The 22,444-nt window shown below is 37.2% G+C and overlaps 1 protein-coding gene and 2 non-coding genes across 5 annotated transcripts in view; 1 reads left to right on the plus strand and 2 right to left on the minus strand.

Moving 5' to 3' along the window:
* The window catches only part of PSMA8 (proteasome 20S subunit alpha 8), a 30,722-nt gene that overhangs the window by 1,488 nt on the left and 6,790 nt on the right, over positions 1-22,444 (minus strand). Inside the window, exons 2-6 of one of the 3 annotated variants that reach the window (XM_060310624.1) lie at positions 15,091-15,103; positions 10,130-10,254; positions 6,604-6,726; positions 1,065-1,184; positions 887-949 (exon numbers count right to left, since the gene is read on the minus strand). In XM_060310624.1, the coding sequence (XP_060166607.1) occupies positions 887-949; positions 1,065-1,184; positions 6,604-6,726; positions 10,130-10,254; positions 15,091-15,103 (444 nt within the window). Of the gene's footprint in view, positions 1-886; positions 950-1,064; positions 1,185-6,603; positions 6,727-10,129; positions 10,275-14,976; positions 15,104-22,444 lie in introns of all 3 variants that reach the window. The other 2 variants (XM_060310623.1, XM_030876448.2) reach the window with 2 other exon arrangements.
* Positions 19,573-19,645, plus strand: TRNAW-CCA (transfer RNA tryptophan (anticodon CCA)). Its single transcript has one exon. It is a non-coding gene; the product is annotated as a tRNA-Trp (tRNA).
* On the minus strand, positions 22,183-22,284 carry LOC115863637 (U6 spliceosomal RNA). Its single transcript, XR_004043610.1, has one exon. It is a non-coding gene; the product is annotated as a U6 spliceosomal RNA (small nuclear RNA).

Genomic DNA, 22,444 nt, shown 5'->3' on the forward strand with positions numbered 1-22,444 from the left:
GCTGACAAAAGGTGTACAAATAATAATGCTAGACTTGCCATAAAGAAATATGGAAAGATTATCACACTAGATATTAAAATGCAAGTCTTACATAAGCTCAAGGCACTCATAAATGAAAAGTAGAGAAAATAGATAAAAACCAGTAGGCAATCAAGAAAGGGTGGGGTTTTTTTTTGTAGTGTTTTTTTTTGCGGTACGCGGGCCTCTCACTGCTGTGGCCTCTCCCGTTGCGGAGCACAGGTTCCGGACGCGCAGGCTCAGCAGCCATGGCTCACGGGCCCAGCCGCTTCGCGGCACGCGGGATCCTCCCAGACCGGGACACGAACCCGCGTCCCCTGCATCGGCAGGCGGACTCTCAACCACTGCGCCACCAGGGAAGCCCAAGGGTGGTTTTTTGACATAATGAAGGATAACATTGTGTTAGAAGCCTAGAGGGCCAACAATTATATAAATGGCAGCGGAATGACACTGGCTAGAAGCTAATCTTGATTTCAGAAGATGTAAAGACAGGAAGAGTAACTGTTCTCTATATGGTGCCAGGAATGAATCTTTGTAAGGAATATGCTACACTGACCCTATATAGGACTGACTCAGTAGGGGTTCCTACTTATAAGAACATATACTAAATGGGGTAGGCCTATATATAGATCTCAGCACATCTAGGTCTTCCCAGAGGGCTAGGAATAGATAACTGCTTGTGTAATAAGCATGTACAAATTAGTGACTATTAGGCTACAGAAACAAAACAGAAGTCATCATAGTGTCAGTGGATGCTAATGGATGTTTCAGGCTTATAATAAAAGATTCACAGGTGTCAACAACATATTAAATTTTGTCAAAATACTTTATACTACAGATATTTTTTCCTCTTTGGTTAATGACTTACCTTCAAAGGTTGCTTTCTTCCTATTATAGCAAGTTCAATGTTTTTTCCACCAGATTGGACAACCTAATGTAAAACAAGTGCAATTTTAGAATTACTTCAGGAAAGTCTCTGTTTTAAAAGGCGACTGAATGAGGGGAAAAAACATGCTTTTCTGTATATGCTTTATTAGATCACTTACTTCCAGCAAAGCTCTTATTGCTAATTTGATAGCTTCACTGTCGTTTGCTATAGCATCTTCTGTGTAATTCTTTTCTAGAAATTCTCGGACAGTTTTAGCACTTCGACCTATTGCATTTGCCTTGAAAGATAGAAGATAATTATTAATATCACTGCAATATGAATGAACTTATGGTTACTAAGTGAGGTTTAGAGCTTACTCCAATATTTCTTAGCATAATTACTAAATGAAGATTGTAGGTTCAAAGATTTAGCAAACATTTCAACAGCTCATCTGATTACTATATGAATAATCTGTGGTGATGGCATGCCTGACTTTCAAATATACCAATGCTTTCCTGGCCAGTGCTTTCTATTTCCTTAATGGCTCCCAAGTCCTTAGTAGTCAGAAAAGATTAAAAGAGTTGAAACTCGAAAAGATGTGAAGAGGAAAGGAGACATAACTTTGCAATATGATGAAAAAAGAAGAAAAGAAAAAAAAGGACATCACTGTGAAGAAGAAAGTTGTTTCTGTGGATAGGACTGTGCATCATTTTCTTAGAACTTAGCTAAGTATACTAATTACTGATTCATTATCCTTTGACTATAAGCAAGAAAGGCTGCTTCTGTTCCATGCCCCATTTTTCTTTGTTCTTTAGAAATTTTCGTCAAATGAAGGGAAGAGGTAAATGCATTTTCCTGGCTGCATGACTACAAGTAGTATATGGCATGTTCTTTCCATTTAGTCTCAATATCCAGTAATAGTAATGATAATGATGATGATAACAGTAATTTATATTAACAGAGCACTTAATGTGCCAGGCACTATGTTAAGCATTTTACATGGATTATCTCATCTTAACCATCACAAAAACAATTAAATAGGAACTGTTACTACTCTAATCCATACAGGGTTAAAAGAGCCTTCTCAACCTCAGCACTGTTGGCATCCTGGGCTGGATAGCTCTGCCCTTGTGAGGGCTGTCCTATGCACTGTAGGATGTTTAGCAGCCTTTATCCACTAGATGCCAGCAGCACCCCGGCCTCAGCTGTGACAACCAAATGTGTCTCTAGATATTGCCAAATGTCCCTTAGATGGGACAAAATCACCCCCATTGTGAACCACTGGCTTAAGTAATCTTGCCCAAGATCATATAGCAGGTAAGCAGAAGATCTGAGCTTTGAAACCAAGTAGACGGAATCACCAATCCAAGCTTTGAACTCTATACCCCATGCTGCCACATGCCCCTTGCTGTGATGTCTCTAGAGAGAGAAAAGAACCAGCAGAAAGGCCCATCCTTTCACTGAAGGATTCTGGCACGAAATGGGGGATGTCTCAGTTCCAACTGGTAGGTATTATGATTACTGGAAAGAGATCTCAAAGGAGTCTTTTAGGAAGTGAGAATGAAAACACACCTTTTGTACTACATGAGTATATAATTCTGCTACTTGACAGAACTTTTTTGATACCTTTATATTTCAGAAGATTAAACTAAATAGCTGTGAAATTTTAAATCAGATTTTGTGGCCTTGAAATTTCATTAAGATCAAAGGTAAAGCCTTCAGCCTGGTATGACTTTGGAGTTTATCAGCTTCTAGTTTGTTTTGGTTAACTAATTGGTTGCTGCCCAGAGAGGAAGTACATAAGGTAGTGGTTTGTCCAAAAATCTCACTGAGCCTTTAAAAGTCACCTTGTAAATTCCTGGTGACGTTCCTGTCCACCTCTTCCGATTGCTGATGTCAAAATTCTTTAACTCTTAACCTATTTGACTGGTTTCCTAAAATCTAGCTGCTTCTTGCCACACTCATGCCCCTACCCTCCCTGCAACCCGATCACCCACTCCAGCTCACTTCAACAGACTCTGATGGGTTTGCAGTGTTTTTCCTGCCTGCCTATCCAGATTAATGACGATTTTCTGTGGCAAACAATATGAGCTGCCAACCTCAATGTCCATTCTTCCTTTGTAACTGAACTCTAGGCAATGTGCCTACTGAAAAATGTCATGTCCTACCCTCTGTTACCAAAAGGTATATACAAGTGGAAGTAACTGGGTGAAACTTCTAGTAATCCTTGCTGCCTGTAATGCAGACATGTTGGCTGGAGGTCTAGTAACTACCTTGAGAGCATGAGAAAAGACTAAGATAATAAAAGAGACAAACACCAGCAACTGCCTATTTCAACCTTCTCATTATGTGGGAGAAATAAATCCTTCTGTGTGAAGAATCATCGCATCTCTGTTGTTAGGAGCCAAGAACAATAACTCACGAATACACCTTTGAGTAGATCCTGTGACATACTGCCCCACCTCCCTTCAGAAATGAAAGCCTTATTCCTACAGTTGCTGGAAGTGCCAATGGCACACAGCCCTCAGCTCTTAACTTTCTTTGAGAGGTGCCTTTGTTAACAAGAGCTGCCTCATCTAAGGTCTTGTACTATCTAGGGTTGGCCCAAGTCCAATGACTGATTGATGAAGAGCTATTAATGTCCAGTCCCCTCACCCCAACTTGGAACAACTTTGAAGAGCTACCCCAGATCCAGGGCTTCCCATGGGATTGATGAGGCCTTTATTGAGATTGCACTGCAGTCCAACTTTTCCCTCGGCCTAATCTGGTTCCCTTCCCTTCAACAAATGCTGATCCCCAAAGCACTTCCTAATATACTTCCTAAAAATGATGCTTAAATGGCCTTTAAAATATTTTCCAAAGAATACCAGAGTGGAGAGAGGATTTATGATAAAAGGGTTCCAAATTCAAGTAATCTTGGAGACTACTACTTTAGCTGCTTCTAGAATATTTATAATGCCTTTTAGAAGATGCAGAACGTAATAAAATTTATTAAATTTCTTTAGAAAAACATCTCTCAAAGTTAATAAACTTTAAAGAGCTTGTTTACATTACACCTATTAACATCAAAAGAAATACACTTAGAGAAACACTGCTCTGAAATATACAACATATTAACTTTGTTCCTGTTTTAAAGTGTTACCTACAACAGCAAAACACTTGGCCTTATAAGCTCTTCACCATCGCTCCATCCAAGCTGTCCTTGCCAAAGTCACCAATGACTTGCCTGTTACCAAATTCAATCATTTCATGTCCTCTTCTTACTTGATCCATCAGTGGCACTGACTCAGCTGATCAACTCTTCTTAGAATACTGTTTTCACTTAGGATCCAGGATATTGCTTTCTGGGTTCTCCTCCTTTACAGAATAGACTGGATCTATCCCCACCTTTCACCGGCCACTGCCCCTGATCTAAATCTGGTCTTGCCTGAATTATTATTAAGAGTCCCCTAACTTGTTTGCCTGCTTCTACCCTACAATCTGTTCTCAATAAAAGAGATACTTTTAGGATTTCCCTGGTGGCGCAGTGGTTGAGAGTCTGCTTGCGGATGCAGGGGACACGGGTTCGTGCCCCGGTCTGGGAGGATCCCACATGCTGTGGAGCAGCTGGGCCCGTGAGCCATGGCCGCTGAGCCTGCGCGTCTGGAGCCTGTGCTCCGCAACGGGAGAGGCCACAACAGTGAGAGGCCCGCGTACCGCAAAAAAAAAAAAAAAAGAGAGATACTTTAAAAATATAAATCAGATCATGTTACTCTAATAAGCAAAAATCTCTAGTATCTATTTCACATGTCCTCTATGTGTACGCTGTAAGACTACAGCCTAGTACTGCAGTGTTGTCATCTCATGGTACCAGAGCTGTGTTCTCAAGTCCTCTATACCATCCTGTCAGGCTACGTGGTATAGTAGGTCAGAGTAAAAAAACAAAACATAGAATCAAACAAACAAAAAAACTTGATCTTATGTTTAAAGTGCCATTGCGCGCCCCCCCCCACAAATAAAAATAAAACCGAAGATTTTACTCCACCTTTAAAGACTGAATATCAGAATTTATATAAAATGTATAGAGAATCCTTTGGCCTAGGGAAGTAGCATGAAGTAGTGGACAGAATACTGGACTAACAAGCAGAAGACCCTGAGTTCTAATTCCAGTTTTGCTATTAACTAGTGAACTTAAAAAAAAAAAAAAAAATCACTTAACTCCTGAGTCTTACTTACCAAATACGTAAAATTAAAGTTTCCAAGACTTTTTTGTTATTGATGATTTTTTTAAGCTGCATAATGCTTCCTTCAACCAAAATCTTATAAGAAAGTACAACACGTAAAATCAGTAAAATGATGATAACGGGGTGTAGGTGTGTGTGTGCACATGCTCACGCTGTTCACACCCTCCCCACCTCCACCACGTGGCCTTGCAGTACCACAGCAGCAGTTTCAGACCTGAGTGATAAATGAAATCCCCAACAATTAAAAAAATTTCCATAATTTTCCTGACTGACCTTGAAATGAAATAAAAATGCTTCTCTATATAACCCCCAGGGAGCAACCAAATTAAAATAGAAAATTATGTAAACTTGGAAATTGTTATGATATTGAAATTAAAGGTCAGGATGTAATGATAAATGTAAACAGAAGATGGCAGACTTCAAAATATTTAGAGAAAGATTGAGTGTAATAATATGTTTAGGGCATAGATTTGAGAGGCACATGAAATCTAGTACCTGTAAAAGATTTCTAACCGGCAGAAAAAAAGTCTGGCATTTGCATCAGGTAAATTCATAGTTTCTGGTTACCAATTAGATTGTCCAGATAGCTTTTTAAGATGTGCAGTTAATAACGCAAGTATTCAGATCTTTGTGGCAAGAATATAATCCACTGTTTTATTGGCCTGGTTAACTCATAACCGTCTTATGAGTATGGTAAGCTAAAATCAAATCCTTTAGTTAATACAGGTTTAAAGACCAAGGCAGTATTTCCCATGAATTTATCTGGCCCTTAATAACAGTAAAATAAGCTCTCTATAAAATTATTTAAAGCCTGAGTGTTTAAACTTTTAATAAAGTCAAAATCACTTAGACTCTATAGTATATAGTCTTATTCTTATATATAAGAATATACAAAAATTCACTTCTGCAAGCTGTCACTAGTTTCCCTAAGCCCTAGACTTTTGTATTAGATTTGAGTTTACCATTAAACAAAGTTAGCAGTTGGGTACTAAAACAAGAGTAACAACTTATCTGGAAAACAAACTATGTTCCAGGAATTATGTGGATACAACTGCCAGGTACTGACACATAGGTATAGATTCATAGTTTGGGGTGCTTTGACTCTCCTAGAATAGAGGATATATTAAAGATTTCACCATGAGATTTAAAAGCTCATTTAATTCTTTACTGAAAACAAAAAGACTATTTCTACTCAAAGCAAGCATCCTACTAATACGGAGGAATGAATGATGAAAAGAAACTGGGTATTTATCTTAATTTGTCATTTATATACATTTGGTTTGTCACATTTTTCAAAAGTAAAAATCCTGTGATTAATAAACCAAAGTGTTTCTTTATCCATCAAAAACCATCATAGTTTCTGACTAGCTAAATTGTTACATAAAGTTTATACTACCATCAATATTTTAGTACAACATAATTTGTTGTCATGTCCCTGAAAGCGATAAAGCACCTACTCAAATTCTAAAATACATTAACAAATTCATGACTCACCTTCCAAGCATGATAAGTACCAGAGGGATCAGTCTGATATAATCTTGGGATACCATCATTGTCAAAACCTACAATTAAGGCAGAAATACCAAAAGGTCTTCGTCCATTGCTTTGAGTATATTTCTGAAAAATAAAATGTTTTCATGACTACTTTCTATATGAGGCCTTTTAAAGAAAGGACAACACTATTACTTATCAAATAACAAATTCCAATAGTAAAGTATTCCTGATAATATGATCTTCATTAATTCCTATTGTGTATAATTTCAAGATCCTCTTCCTTTTTTTGTACTAACCACAATCCATGATGAAAATTTTAAGAAATAAATGTACACGATATGTAAAATAAAATCGTAAGTTTCTTACGTATGGTCTTAAATTTGTTTTCTCGTTGCCTTATGTAAGTTTGGTAACATAACTAGACTTTAAGCTTTTTTCTTATTTCAGAGAACTGTGCATGTCATACCATTTTGGTTCCCAATAAAGCTGATTTCAATGAGCTGTGCTTTGGAAGCATGTCCTTGGTTTACTTTGAGGGACACTTTGTTATTATCAAGTATTCTTACTTGATACTATTAGTATCAAGTATATTCTGTTCACTATACCAAGTTATCTCTATATAAAAACCCAACTAAGACACTTCTTTCAGTACCAAGACAAGGAACCTCTGTTTCTCTTGAAGAAAAAATATGTTTTTTCCTGACTGACAGTGGGGCACTGGAAACCAATGATATTTCTTTTTACTTTAGTGCCAGGAACTTTCTGAATTTGTGCTCTAGGGAGTGGAATTCACACTAATTCTGAGACTGGCATCCACAGAAGTTGTGCAGAGAGGCAGCCCTAGCAGAAAACTCAGGACTACATTTGTAGGCAACTATAGGAACTGTATATAACTCTATGGCTTGAGATAGCTTTATACTAGCTTTCTTCTTGTACTTGTCTACATATCTGTTTTTAAATTTTAATTGTATTATATCTATATTTATAGGCCACTTTAAGTTTCGGGGTTTTTGGGGGGTTTTTTTGGCTTCATGGCTTGTGGGATCTTAGTTCCCAGACCAGGGATTGAACCCGGGCCCCCTGCAGTGGAAGCATGGAGTCCTAACCACTGGACAGCCAGGGAATTCCAAACCACTTTAAATTTTGAATGCAAATAGTGAGTTAAAACATAAACTCTTTTTTTTAATAACATACTTTTATTTTTTATAAATTTATTTATTTTTATTTTTGGCTGCGTTGGGTCTTCGTTGAGGCGCGGTCTTTCTCTAGCTGTGGTGAGCAGTGGCTACTCTTCGTTGCGGTGCATGGGCTTCTCATTACGGTGGCCTTTCTTGTTGCGGAGTACAGGCTCTAGGCACGTGGGCTTTAGTAGTTGTGGCACGCAGGCTCAGTAGATGTGGCTCACGGACTCTAGAGCACAGGCTCAGTAGTTGTGGCGCACGGGCTTAGTTGCTCGGCAGCATGTGGGATCTTCCTGGATGAGGGATCGAACCCATGTCCCCTGCACTGGCAGGCAGATTCTTAACCACTGCACCACCAGGGAAGTCCACAATATAAACTCTTAAAGAATAGGGTTTGTCTTTTTTCTCTGTATTTCCTAATGTTCCTAGTTCACACCTAGGTATGAAGTAGATGTTTTGTAAATATACTTTAGAGGAGAGAAACTTTTACCTTATTTGCTTAATTAACCACTTTTTTTGTTTTGTTTTGTATTGGCTGCACCGTGCTGCATGTGGGAACTTAGTTCCCCCACCAAGGATCAAACCCACGCCCCCCGCACTGGAAGCGTGGAGTTGTAACCACTGGACCTCAAGGGAAGTCCTAATCAACCACTTTTTAATGAAAAAGTAACATATGCACAACTTAAAATAATTTAAAAGAACAAAAGGTGTACATGGGGATAACTCTTTTGTCCCAGAGCCTCAGCCTCCTCCTCAGTAGCAACCCCACTGTTACAGATTCACAATGTATATTTCTATAAATGTTCCACGCATAATAGCTTTTGTATTTCCAAAAGAAAACCTAAAATCCACATTTGGGAGCCTTGTATATACAATGTTTTTTGGTGAGTACCTTTTAACTACCGCACCTTGTTTTTTGGTGAGTACCTTTTAACTACTGGGAAATCAAAGCAAAGAAAAAAGAAAAACAGAACAAGATAAAAATGTTGAACTTTCTTGAAACATGAATTAAATTAAAAAAAAATTTATGTAATCTAAAACTTTATTATCTAGAATATATAGAACCTATTAAAAAATCTGTGTAGACAAATGGTAAAATCCATGCCAGGAAGTATTCTAAATGCATTAAAATGTACTAAATCATTTAATCCATACTGTAATTCAGCAAACATTATTGTAACATTCATTTTATAAATAAGAAAATTGAGGCAAAACAGGCTAAATAGTTTTCCCAAGGCATTAACTAGGAAGTAGCAAAGCCAGGATTTAAATCCCAAAATTCTGGCTCCTGGGAGTACATTCTTAACTACTAGAGTGCCTGTTAAAAGGAAAGATAGTTTACACTGGGAGAAATGAAAATAGCATACCAACATGTGGAAAAAAATTGACCTTACTACTAATTATAAAATACAAATTAAAACAACTATTACAGTACTATGTTATACTTATTTGCAAAATAAAAGAAAAATGAAAAACCCAATGCTGATGATTCTTCAGGGATGTATTTATGCATTGCTAGTTGTACAATAAAAATTTGTTCAATCTTTTTAGAAAGCAATTTAGCTACGTATAACAAGAGTCTTAAAACTAATTACAATCTCTAATCTAGTAATTCCATACTGAAAATTAATTTAACAATATAATTCAAAAAAGAAAAACAAAAGCTGTGACAAAGATAGAGTAATGTTATTAAAGCAGCAAATTGAGAGACAGAGAGAAAGCCAGAGAGAGAGAGAGAGAGAGAGAGGGAAAAGGAGAAAAGGAAAGAAACTGGAAACAACCTAAATAATTACCAGATAGTAACTAGAAACAGTACTATATAGTTCGTAAGGATGGTAAGTATAAGGAGATGTTGCCATATTTAAAGAACAAAGAAAATGATAATAAATGAAACAATACTTGTATACGTCATGATTATACTAAATGTAAAATCATGTTTCTACACATGGACTCAGAAGAAGTCATATCTAAACCTGATCAGTTGTGTTTAGCTTTGTAGGTGAAACAATCATGGGTATTTCTTTGGAAAACTTTAAAACATGTGTTTTACTGCTACATCTCTGATGTAGAAATCTGTACAACTGTAGAAATCTCCTTAAAAGGTTACTCGTTTTTTAAAATTTAATATAATTCTCAGAATTGACATTGATTGAGATTTCTGATATCAAATCAATCCACTCCACTGGAATAAGAATGTGAGTTTGAAGTTAAGTGTGAGAAATAATAAGGAATTTAGCATGTTTTAATAGACTAAATGGTTGGAGTGACTGTAGTATTCCCATGACAGGACCCATAATGATGGAAAAGAAGAAAACTTGAAGAAATCTGTTGGAATACTGGCTTACCTGCTTTAAGGTTGCTATGAAGCGAGTTATATATTCTACAGTGACTGGGTCCTCAACTGTAAGCTTATGACTCTGGCACTCCACACGAGCTCTGCTTATTACTACTCTTGCATCAGCAGTCAGTCCTATAAAAGTAGTCGATACATTAGAAAAAAAAGGATGGCATTTTTTCTTGTCAAAAGGGTTTTGGCCACCATGATATTTTTCTTGTAACATCCTTTGTTTTTTCCAATATTTTTTTTTTTTTTTTTTGTGGTACGCGGGCCTCTCACTGTTGTGGCCTTTCCCGTTGCGGAGCACAGGCTCCGGACGCGCAGGCTCAGCGGCCATGGCTCACGGGCCCAGCCGTTCCGCGGCATGTGGGATCTTCCCGAACCGGGGCACGAACCCGTGTCCCCTGCATCGGCAGGCGGACTCTCAACCACTGCGCCACCAGGGAAGCCCTGATCCATTCTTATTTACTTTTTAAAGAAAATTGTTTTAAGGAATAATGTTTAAACACTAATGTTAAGTCACCTATTTCCCAAAGATCAAAACGGTTTAATTCACAGGACAGTAAGTCCCCTACATACGAATGAGTTCTGTTCCGAAAGTGCATTCATAAGTCCAATTTGTTCCTAAGTCCAACAAAGTTAGCCTAGGTACCCAACGAACACAATTGGCTACATAGTACTGTACTGTAATAGGTTTGTAATACTTTTCACACAAATAATACATAAGAAACAAACACTAAAAATAAAGAAAACATTTTTAATCTTCCAGTACAGTACCTTGAAAAGTACAGTAGTACAGTACAACAGCTGGCATACAGGGGCTGCCATCAAGTGAACAGGCAAGAAGAGTTACTGACTGGAGGAGGGAGAGGAGGTGGGGGATGGTAGAGCTGAAGGATCGTCAGCAATAGGAGACGGAGGGCAAGCTGCAATTTCACTCACGCCTGACGTTGATGGCACAGGTTCTGGTTCCTTGCTGGGTTCAATTGTATCTACATGCTTGAAAAAACGATCCAGTGATGTCTGGGTAGTAGCTCTTTTTTTCTCGTCATAGATGACACGGTAGCACTGGACTGCATTCTGAATGGCTGCTGCAACTTTCATGTACCATTCTATGTTCGGGTCCTGTCCTCAAAAACTAACAGCGCCTTGTCAAATAAAGAAAATCCCCTTGTCATTTCCTGCATTGAGAATCTCTTCAGTTCTTCAGCAGTACCAGCTACATCACGGCTGCTTTTACCCTTGCTTCCAGATATCCTGGGCTTGAAATAAAAACACTGTACTACTGTAATCTATACAGTACTGTAAAGTATATAAAAGCACAACCACTTGTAGAGGATGCATGCACATGACAATGTACGCCAGACACGTGAACTAACTTATGTGATTGGACATGTGAAGACCCGTTTGCATCTTTGAAAGTTCTCAACTCGAAGGTTCATATGTAGGGGACTTAACTGTAGCTGGTTTGATTATTAGGTTTTAAAACTTTTTTGAGAAGGTATCAGTGGCAGATTGTTCAAAGGTTGATGGTCTATCCTAATTCCAGAACCAAGATACTTATTACCTAAACCATGAAGTAAGCTGGATTTCTTCTTATGAAAACAATGAGTATTACTTCATTATCAAACAGAATTCAATCTGCATTCAGTATAACTGTGACATGTCACTTCTCAGCTTTTTGTCTAAGATTAGGGGTTTGAAAATCAGGAATGTTAAAACAAAAAGAAGGGAATTCCCTAATGGTCCAGTGGTTAGGACTCTGTGCTTCCACTGCCGATGGCCTGGGTTCAATCCCTGGTCGGGGAACTAAGATCCCACAAACCATGTGGCCAAAAAAGAGAAAGAGAGAAAGAGAAAGAAAGAAAAAAAAAAACTGCATCTTGCTTTTGTCATACCAAAACATCATGTGATGAATTCTCAACACTTCTAATAAGGAGATAGAAGGTGTTCCTATCAAAAGAAAAACAAACTGACCAAAAACTTAAAATGTATTCTAATAATTACAAACATTTCTACTACAGACTTTTTTGGCATTTGACCTTTCCATCACCATTTTCTTTCTTTCTCCACTCTCTTAATATCATATTGCCCAAAAAATTCTTTCACAAAATCTCTGAAACAGCCTTTTCCCACATAACCATCAGTCTTCTGCAGTCGCAGACTCTTGTTTCCCTTCCACACCACTTCAAAATGTGTTTCTACAAACCTGGAAGAACTGTCAGCTCCTGAAGATACTTAACAGTAACCAACAATGAAGACGTTGTCAGAATATGACGCTGTTAACACTCTAACATTCATGAGTAGGGTGTGAATTATAATCAGATACTCAGTTAAAGAAGAGAAACTGATTCTCTTCTCTTTGCAAAGGTTATCTGAGAGAAAGAAATGGGAACAGATTGACTTATCCTACCCTATAGACTAAAAGCTTCACTCAACTTAAAAATATGATCAGAAAGGAGATTTTGAAGTACCGTTTTCCCCTTTACATTGTAAACATGGTCCAAAACTACAGAAAAATAAAAGTATCATACTTAGAAAGTAGTAATGTAACTACTTCAAGGAAAAAAATAAGTGATAAATTTGTGAAACCATACAAGTAACATAGTTGTGTATATGTGTCTGATTTTAACATAAGAACTAGCAATTATACAAATCAATACTAAATGGCTAGGAAAAAGAGAACCACTTCTATTTAAAGATACATTGAAAATTGCAATTTCGCTTTCTTTATAAATAGGCAACCTATAGAAGAAATGAGTCCTCAGTCCGTTGCTTTTAAATTTATACAACTTTAACTTGAAAATACTATCATAATGTTGATCTTTTCAAAGAACCAAATCTCGGGTCCATTGCTTTTTCTCTATTGTTTTTCTATTCTCTATTTTACATATCTCTGCTCTAATCTTTATTATTTCCTTCCTTCTGCTGGCTTTGGGTTTATAGTTTGTTCTTCTTTTACTAGTTCTTAATGTAAAAGATTGCTAAATTGAAATCTTTCTTTTTTTTTTTTTTTTTTTGCGGTACGCGGGTCTCTCACTGTTGTGGCCTCTCCCGTTGCAGAGCACAGGCTCCAGACGCGCAGGCTCAGCGGCCGTGGCTCACGGGCCCAGCCGCTCCGCGACATGTGGGATCCTCCCGGACCAGGTCACAAACCCGTGTCCCCTGCATTGGCAGGCGGACTCTCAACCACTGCGCCACCAGGGAAGCCCTCTTTTTTTTAATGTAAGCATTTATAGCTATAAATTTTCCTCTTAGCAATCCTTTGGCTGCATCCCGTAAGTTTTGTATGTTGTGTTTTCATTTTCATGTGTCTCAAGATATCCTCTAATTTCTCTTGTGATTTCTTCTTTGATTCATGGGGTTTTTTAGGTGTACTCTTTAATTTCCACATATTGTGGATTTTTCCATTTTTCTTCTGCTCTTGATTTCTAGTTTTATTCAATTTTGGTCAGAAAAAATACTTTGTATGATTTCAACCTTTTAAAATGTATTCAGACTTGTTCTGTGGCAAAATGGTTCCTTTTATAAGATAGTAAGGTAAAGGCTATTTTTTGCTCAATAAAGTTTTTAAACTTCAATACAAAAGTTTGGTTTTGAAAAAAAACAATTAGAAAAGGAGCAAAAAGAAAAAAAAGACAAGAAACATGTCTTGTTTGCTATACAGTGGCAAATAAACACAAGAAAATATGTTCAACATCATTAGCTATGAGGCAAATGCAAATTAAATCCAACAAGAGATTTCACGACACACCTATACAAATGTCTAAAATAAAAAATAGTAACAACACAAATGCTAATGAGGATGCAGAGAAAATGAATCATTCATACATTGTGAGCAAGAATGCAAAATAGTACAGCCTCTCTGGAAAACAATTTGGCAGTCTTTTATTAAACTAAACATGCATTATTATATGACCCAGCAACTGTGCTCAAGCATTTATCCCAGAAAAATGAAAACGCAAAAACCTGTACATGAATGTTCACACCAGCTTTATTTGTAATAGGCAAAAATTGGAAATAATCCAAATGTCCTTTAATTGGTGAGTTGTTAGCAAAGTGTGGTATATCTCGTACCATGGAATACTATTTGGCAATAAAAAGCAATGGAGTAATGACATATGCAATAACTTGGATGAACTGCAAGGGAATTATGCTGAACAAGAAAAGCCAATATGAAAAGGTTATATACCACGTGATTTTATTCATACAACATTCTCATGCAAAATTACACAGATAGAGAATAGATTAGTAGTTGCCAGATGTCAGACACAAGAAGGAGGAATAGCATGATGTAGCCCTGTGATGACCAAAGAGTTGTATATCTTGATTTTGGTGATGGCTACATGAATGTACGCATGTTAAATCTATTAAACCTACACACACACACACACACACACGCACACACACACACACACACAAATGCACGCAAATGAATGCACACAGAGCTGGTGAAATCTGGATAAGCTCTGTGGCTTGTACCAATGTCAATTTACTGGTTTTTAAAGATGTTACCTTTGGAGGAAACTGGGTAAAGGGGACTTCCCTGTGTTGTTTTGTAACTTCCTAAGTATAATTATTTCAAAGTAAAAAGTTTAAAAAGAAAACAGCTACCTAAAGTTATAATTAAGGTAATATATTTCTTTTAACATTTATGTTTTATTAAAGCTCATTATCAGAAATGCTGGTTTAGAGTTGTGATTTCCCAAAAAATATAAAGCATACTGTTTATGTTTAATAAGAAATGGAGTTTAGCTCTATATGTTGTATAAATATTGCATAACAGCTACAGAGGGGCCAACTGTTACCCTACTACACCAAGATACTCTATCATTATTGTAGGTCCCTAAGTACCTGCAAAAGCCATGCAGACATGGTCATCAAGGGCACAAATTTTCCTCACAATTCTTTCATCTTGAAGCTTCGCAACAGATTTTTTTTCGACCCCAAGCACAACTATATCAGCACCTCGAATTCCAACCTGTTGAGTCATTAAAAAAACATAACGAGTTGTCAGTTTTAACACTAAAATCAAATTATTCTAACATATGACTTATGGAGAAAGGCTTTTCCTTAACCTTCAATAAAAATGAGAAAAGGAGACTTCTAAGAAAATAGATGCATAGGTATAGGCTTACGGGAAGTTCATTTCCCAAACTCAAAGCAAAGACAAATAGGTATAAACTAGAAGAATACACCACTAATGCTGAAACTACGTGAGTGTCCTAATCTCATACAGTACACCTAAAGAAGTACTATCTCAATAAAGAAAAAATTTAACCCAAATGAAAGAAGATGCTGGAAATACATGTGAATTCCTTATAGAATGGGTAGTACCAGTGCTGGTGGTAGGAGAAGTAGTATAGAAAGTCAAGTAGAAAAAATCCTGAAAGCTCTCCCATGAATCTCACAATTTGGAGGGATAAGGAATAGGGGCCATAAGTAGCCAAGAGAAAGACCAAATGCCCTCACGCTACATCAGTGATAAGGAAAACCTCAATGCAAACATGAATATAACAAGAAGAATCACTATTGCTCCACTCTCCACTCCTTCACTTGGGAAGGAAGTGGGAAAAAAGAATAATATAAAATAAAGATAAAGATAAAAAATAATAAATAATATAAAATAAAGATAAAGATAAAAAATAATAAAGAATAATGTATAAGAGTAGTAGCTCTCAGATAGGGACTTCTGGGAAACATGACCCTTTTCTCAGGGGTTCAAGAGCAATCTATGAGAATTTTAATTCTGTATTACAATGGTAATGTAAATATTTTGAGAGGCATTTGTGTTTTATGATTGCCTTGTGACCAAATGTGGTATTAGTACTGTTTTATACAATATAATTATGCAAAAAGGTGTGCTTGAATTAGTATTATTGAAGTAAAAATATAGAACAAGTTAAATATATAGAACTAGATCTGAGACTACATCTTCCAGTTAAGTAAAACACAATTTATCAAGGCTTTTGCTCTTATTGTTCCCTTACTTCAAGTCTGTCCGTTTATCCAACAGTCCTTCTCTTACCATTATATCCAACATCAGCAACCCTCCCCCCCCACAACCCACCCTCACCTAATACACACATGTCGAACTTTATACCCTACAGGGAATATGCCTTTCTACCAAGCCATGGGACATTATAACACTTTAACATATATTAGGACTCAAAAAAAAAATCTCAATATTTTCCCAAAATTGAAATAAATCCAATTCAATTCATTGGTCACAAGAGAATACAATATGTAGCTCTCACCTAAATAATTTTTGACTTGATAAAGTGATTAAAACTGTCAGAACAGACTATTTAGAAAATGTTTATAATGAAAATCCTAATATTAAAGTCTTCTGTGGATGAAATTAAGCTCAGAAGAAAATTCATAATCTCACTTTATAAAATCAAGTAAAAATTAAGAATTCATTCAAGAAGATCAAAAAGGAATAAAAATACTTAAGCTAAACTTAAGAGGTGAAGTAAGGCAAAAGCAGAAATTAATGGTTAGGGAGAAAACAATACAATAGATAAATAATACTAAGATTTAAAAAAAAAATTTTTTTTATTTTTGGCAGCACTGAGCAGCTTGCGGGATCTCAGTTCCCTGACCAGGGATTGAACCTGGACCACAGCAGTGAAAGCCCAGAATCCTAACCAATAGGCCACCAGCAGACTCCCCAAGATACGTTTTTTAAAAAAAATAATTGAAAGCAGTATTTCAGTTAATATAGCCAAGAGGAGGAAAGGATAAAATAAATATATGCACATGTGAAAAAGTAGGAATTTAAAAATTCTAAGTTAATAAATTTGAAAACCTGACTGAAAAAAGATGACAGATTAGAAAAATTAAAAATTGCTCATACTTACTCAAGAAAAGATAGAAGTCTCACTCTCACTAACCAACATGGGATAATTTCAGGAAAGAACTATTCCTCAAAAGCAAGTGTCAGACCTAGAAGGTTCATGGATAAATTCTTTCTAATCTTCTGTTATAGGTACTTCCTATGCTATTTAAATTATTCTATGGTGCAGATCAAAATTGAAATATTCTTAATGCTTTTTAAAAATTATTTTGATTGAATTTTGGCTGCGTTGGGTCTTCGTTGCTGTGCGCGGGCTTTCTCTAGTTGCGGCGAGCGGGGGCTACACTTCATTGTGGTGTGTGGGCTTCTTATTGCTGTGGCTACTTTTGTTTCGGAGCACGGGCGCTAGGCGCCCGGGCTTCAGCAGCTGGAGCACATGGGCTCATTATTCGTGGCGCACGGGCTTAGTTGCTCCGCAGCATGTGGGATCTTCCTGGACCAGGGATCGAACCCGTGTTCCCTGCATTGTCAGGTGGATTCTTAACCACTGTGCCACCAGGGAAGTCCCCCTAATGCTTTTAGGGAAAGCTACGTAACAATGTTAAAATCTGGCAAAAAGTACTAATGATGTTCACTTAGGAAACCTGATGCCCATTCAAAATGATATTCATAAATAGAATCTAGAGGTACAGAAAAATAACAATATACCATAAATAGTATGGTTCATTCCAGGAGTTTTAGGAACATCAATAAAAGTAAATCTTTTAATATAAATGTTACACTGGGTAAGTGGAGATCTGTTATTTTTGGCCTTCTGATAAGAACAGAACTTCAATTGTTCTTGAAAAAATACTGAGTCTTTAGGTGGGGCTATAATGTAACCCAGCCTAGCCAAATGATAAATCCTTAAAGTTTTACTGGAAGTGTTTGGAAGATAAGATAATTCCTTCTGCTGTACCTAGAGCTGGCAGCCTGAAGCCTAGGGCTCTCTGGGAGCCACCACGTAGAGATGTTATGTCTGAGGGTGAAAGTAACAGGGAGAGGAAGCGGGAGACAGAAGGGGAGAGAGAAGGAGAGAAAGGGAGGAAGAGACACACCAGTTCTGCTGACATCGTTTGATACCCTAGCAGCCATATAGTTGAACCTGAAAGCAAGGTTTACCTCTGCTCCCTTTGGATACTTGACTCAATAGATTTATTTTTTTTGCTTAAATTAGTTTGATTTGAATTTCTGATACCGGCAACTGAAATAGTACAAACTAAAACAATCAAATAGTAAAAATAAAAAGTAAACGATAAAACTACAAAGACATGATAAAATTCAACATCCATACCTAAATTAAAAATAACACTAGAAAAGCAGGAAGAAGATTATTTGTGAAAACTATTTCAAAGCTTGTTAAAAGTATCACAAATCAGCAGCCAGGTTCGTCTCAGAATATGAATCACCGTCCATTCAACTGTTCAAGCCAAAAATCTGGTTGACATCCTTTATCATTCCTTCTTCCACACTATCCATTTCCAATCAATCACCAAGTTTCTGTGCATTTTACCTGCAAAAGCTATCCACTTCTTCCTATCACCACTCTAGTAAAAGCAACCATCATTTCTTGCCTGGACTACATACTACTGCATATCCTAATAGGTTTTCCAGTTTCTTCTCTTGTTCCCCACCTTCCTCCTTCCAGCCTCACCCTTCACTGTACCCCCATCTAGTCTCCACAAAGCAGCCAGCATGAGCATTTAAAAACATCAACAAGGTCAGATTACTCTCCAGTTGAATATCCTTCCGCTGCCCTTAGAAACTTTTTTCAAACTCCTTAGTCTTGCCAATAGAGCTGGGCATGATCTGACCCCTGCCTACTTCTACAATAGTATGTAACGGTTGTTAACCAAGCACCAGCTACACTACCTTCTTTCAAGACTTCTCAAACACAATTCTGTTTCCCTCCTCTGAGCCTTCACATGTGGTATTCCCACTGTCTGGAATGCTTCTCCTCTTATTTCAGGTCTCAATTTAAATCTCACCTCAAGGAGTCGTTCTGTATTATTCTCTAAACAACCTATCTTTTCATGCAATCAACACATTTATAATTATTTATTCATTATACTTACCTCTCCAAATCGTTAAATCTATGAGGGCCAAAAAAATAATCAGGCAAATCTAGATGGGGGATACTACTGAACAATTAATCCAGTCTCTTCAAAAAGTCCAAGGCGGGCTTCCCTGGTGGTGCAGTGGTTGAGAGTCCGCCTGCCAATGCAGGGGACACGGGTTCGTGCCCCGGTCCGGGAAGATCCCACATGCCGCGGAGCAGCTAGGCCTGTGAGCCATGGCTGCTGAGCCTGCATGTCTGGAGCCTGTGCTCCGCAACAGGAGAGGCCACAACAGTGAGAGACCCGTGTACCACACACACAAAAAAAGTCCAAGGCATGAAAATAAAGGGGGATGCTGTTCAAGAATAAAAGAGATATCTAACAGCTTACTGCAATGCATGGATTTTAGATTCAGACTCAAACAAAAGAGCTATAAAAAGATATTTTGTAAGCAATAAGGAAAATTAGAATGTAGACTATTACAAAATATTAAGGAATTTTTGTTAATTTCATTGGGAGTGATCATGGTTTTAAAAAAACATCTTTTTTGGGACTTCCCTGGTGGTCCAGTGGGTAGGACTCCATGCTCCCAATGCAGGGGGCCCAGGTTCAATCCCTGGCTGGGGAACTAGATCCTGCATGTGTGCCACAACAAAGAGTTCGCATGCCACAATGAAGAGTTCGCATGCCACAACTAAGAAGTCTGCGTGCCGCTACTAAGGAGTCCACATGCCGCAACTAAAGATCCTGCATGCTGCAACAAAGATCCCCTGTGCTGCAACTAAGACCCAGCACAGCCAAAGTAAATAAATAAATATTAAAATAAATAAATAAAAATAAAAAACATCCTTTTTAATCGAGATAAATACTGAAATATTTACAGGGGAAATATAATAATATCTGGGATTTATTTTAAAATACTTCATTGAAAAATGAATTTCAACTTCAGCCTCACACCATATAAAAAAATTAACTCAATATGGATCATAGAATTTGTCTGGGGACTTCCCTGGTGGTGCAGTGGTTAAGAATCTGCCTGCCAATGCAGGGTACATGGGTTCGAGCTCTGGTCCAGGAAGATCCCACATGCTGTGGAACAACTAAGCCCATACACCACAACTACTAAGTCTGCACTCTAGAGCTCAAGAGCCCACAACTACTGAGCCCACGCATCACAAAAACTGAAGCCCTTGCACCTAAAGCCCATGCTCCGCAACAAGAGAAGCCACTGCAATGAGAAGTCCACGCACCATAACAAAGAGTAGCCCCTACTCACCACAACTAGAGAAAAGCCCACACGCAGCAACAAAGACCCAACACAGCCAAATAAACACAGCCCAACAAAACTAAATAAATAAATAAATAAATTTATTAAAAAAAAATTCGCCTGTGAAGCCATCACGTCCTGAACTTTTGTTTGTTGGAAGATTTTTAATCATAGTTTCAATTTCAGTACTTGTAATTTGTCTGTTCATATTTTCTATTTCTTCCTGGTTCATTCTTGGAAGGTTGTACCTTCTAAGAATTTCTTCTAGATTGTCCATTTTAATGGTGTATAGTTGCTTGTAGCAGTCTCTTATGAGCCTTTGTATTTCTGTGGTATCCATTTTAACTTCTTTTTCATTGCTAATTTTATTAATTTGAGTCCTCTCCCTTTTTTTTCTTGTTGAGTCTGGCTAAAGGTTTATCAATTTTGTTTATCTTCTCAAAGAACCAGCTTTTAGTTTCATTGATCTTTGCTATAGTTTCCTTCATTTCTATTTCATTTATTTCTGCTCTGATCTTTATGATTTCTTTCCTTCTACTAATTTGGGTTTTGTTTTTTCTTCTCTAGTTGCTTTAGGTGTAAGGTTAGGTTGTTTATTTGATATTTTTCTTGTTTCTTGAGGTAGGATTGTATTGCTATAAACTTCCCTCTTAGAACTGCTTTTGCTGCATCCCATAGGTTTTCATTGTCATTTATCTCTAGGGATTTTTGGATTTCCTCTTTGATTTCTTCAGTGATCCATTGGTTCTCTAGTAACATTGTTTAGCCTCCATGTGTGTGTGGTTTTTACAGTTTTTTTTCTGTAATGATTTCTAATCTCAGAGCATTGTGGTTGGAAAAGATGCTTGACATGATTTCAATTTTCTTAAATTTATCAAGGCTTGATTTGTGACCCAAGATGTGATCTATCCTGGAGAATGTTCCATGTGCACTTGAGAAGAAAGTGTATTCTGCAGTTTTTGGATGGAATGTCCTATAAATATCAATTAAGTCTATCTGGTCTAATGTGCCATTTAATGCTTGTGTTTCCTTATTAGTTTTCTGTCTGGATGATCTACACATTGGCATAAGTGGGGTGTTAAAGTCTCCCACTGTTATTGTGTTTCCCCTTTTATGGCTGTTAGCATTTGCCTTATATATTGAGGTGCTCCTATGTTGGGTGCACATATACATTTACAATTGTTATAACTTCTTGTTAGATTGACCCCTTTATCATTATGTAGTGTCCTTCCTTGTCTCTTGTAACAGTCTTTATTTTAAAGTTTATTTTGTCTGATATGAGTATTGCTACTCCAGCTTTGTTTTGAATTGCATTTGCATGGAAATGCAAATCATTTTTCCATCCCCTCACTTTCAGTCTGTATGTGTCCCTAGGTCTGAAATGGGTCTCTTGTAGACAGCATATATATGGGTCTTGTTTTTGTATCCATTCAGCCAGTCTATGTCTTTTGGTTGGAGCATTTAATCCATTTACATTTAAGGTAATCATCGATATGTATGTTCCTACTGCCATTTTCTTAATTGTTTTGGGCTTGTTTTTGTAGGTCTTTTTCCTTCCCTTCCTCTTTTGTTCTCTTCTCTTGTGTTTCCCTCCTAGAGAAGTTCCTTTAGCATTTGTTGTAAAGCTGGTCTGGTGGTGCTGAATTCTCTTAGCTTTTGCTTGTCTGTAAAGCTTTTGATTTCTCTGTCAAATCTGAATGACAGCCTTGCTGGGCAGAATATTGTTCATTGCAGGTTTTTCCTGTTCATCACTTTAAATATATCATGCCACTCCCTTCTGGCCTGCAGAGTTTCTGCTGAAAAATCAGCTGATAACCTTATGGGGATTCCCTTGTATATTATTTGTTGCTTTTCCCTTGTTGCTTTTAATATTTTTCTTTGTATTTAATTTTTGTTAGAAAAATATGGAATGCTATGAATTTGCATGTCATCCTTGAGCAGGGGCCACACTAATCTCTGTATCGTTCCAATTTTAGTATATATGCTGCCAAAGTGAGCACTTAATATGGATCATAGAATCAAATGTAAAACTATAAACTCTTAAAAAAAAAAAGGAGAAAATTTGGGGGATCTAGGCAAAGAGTTCTTCTACTTGACACCAAAAGCATGAACCATAAAAAGGAAAAAAATTATAAATTTGGCCTCATTAAAATTACAAAT

This window comes from Globicephala melas, chromosome 13 (genome assembly GCF_963455315.2).
Source record: "Globicephala melas chromosome 13, mGloMel1.2, whole genome shotgun sequence".
NCBI lineage: Eukaryota > Metazoa > Chordata > Mammalia > Artiodactyla > Delphinidae > Globicephala > Globicephala melas.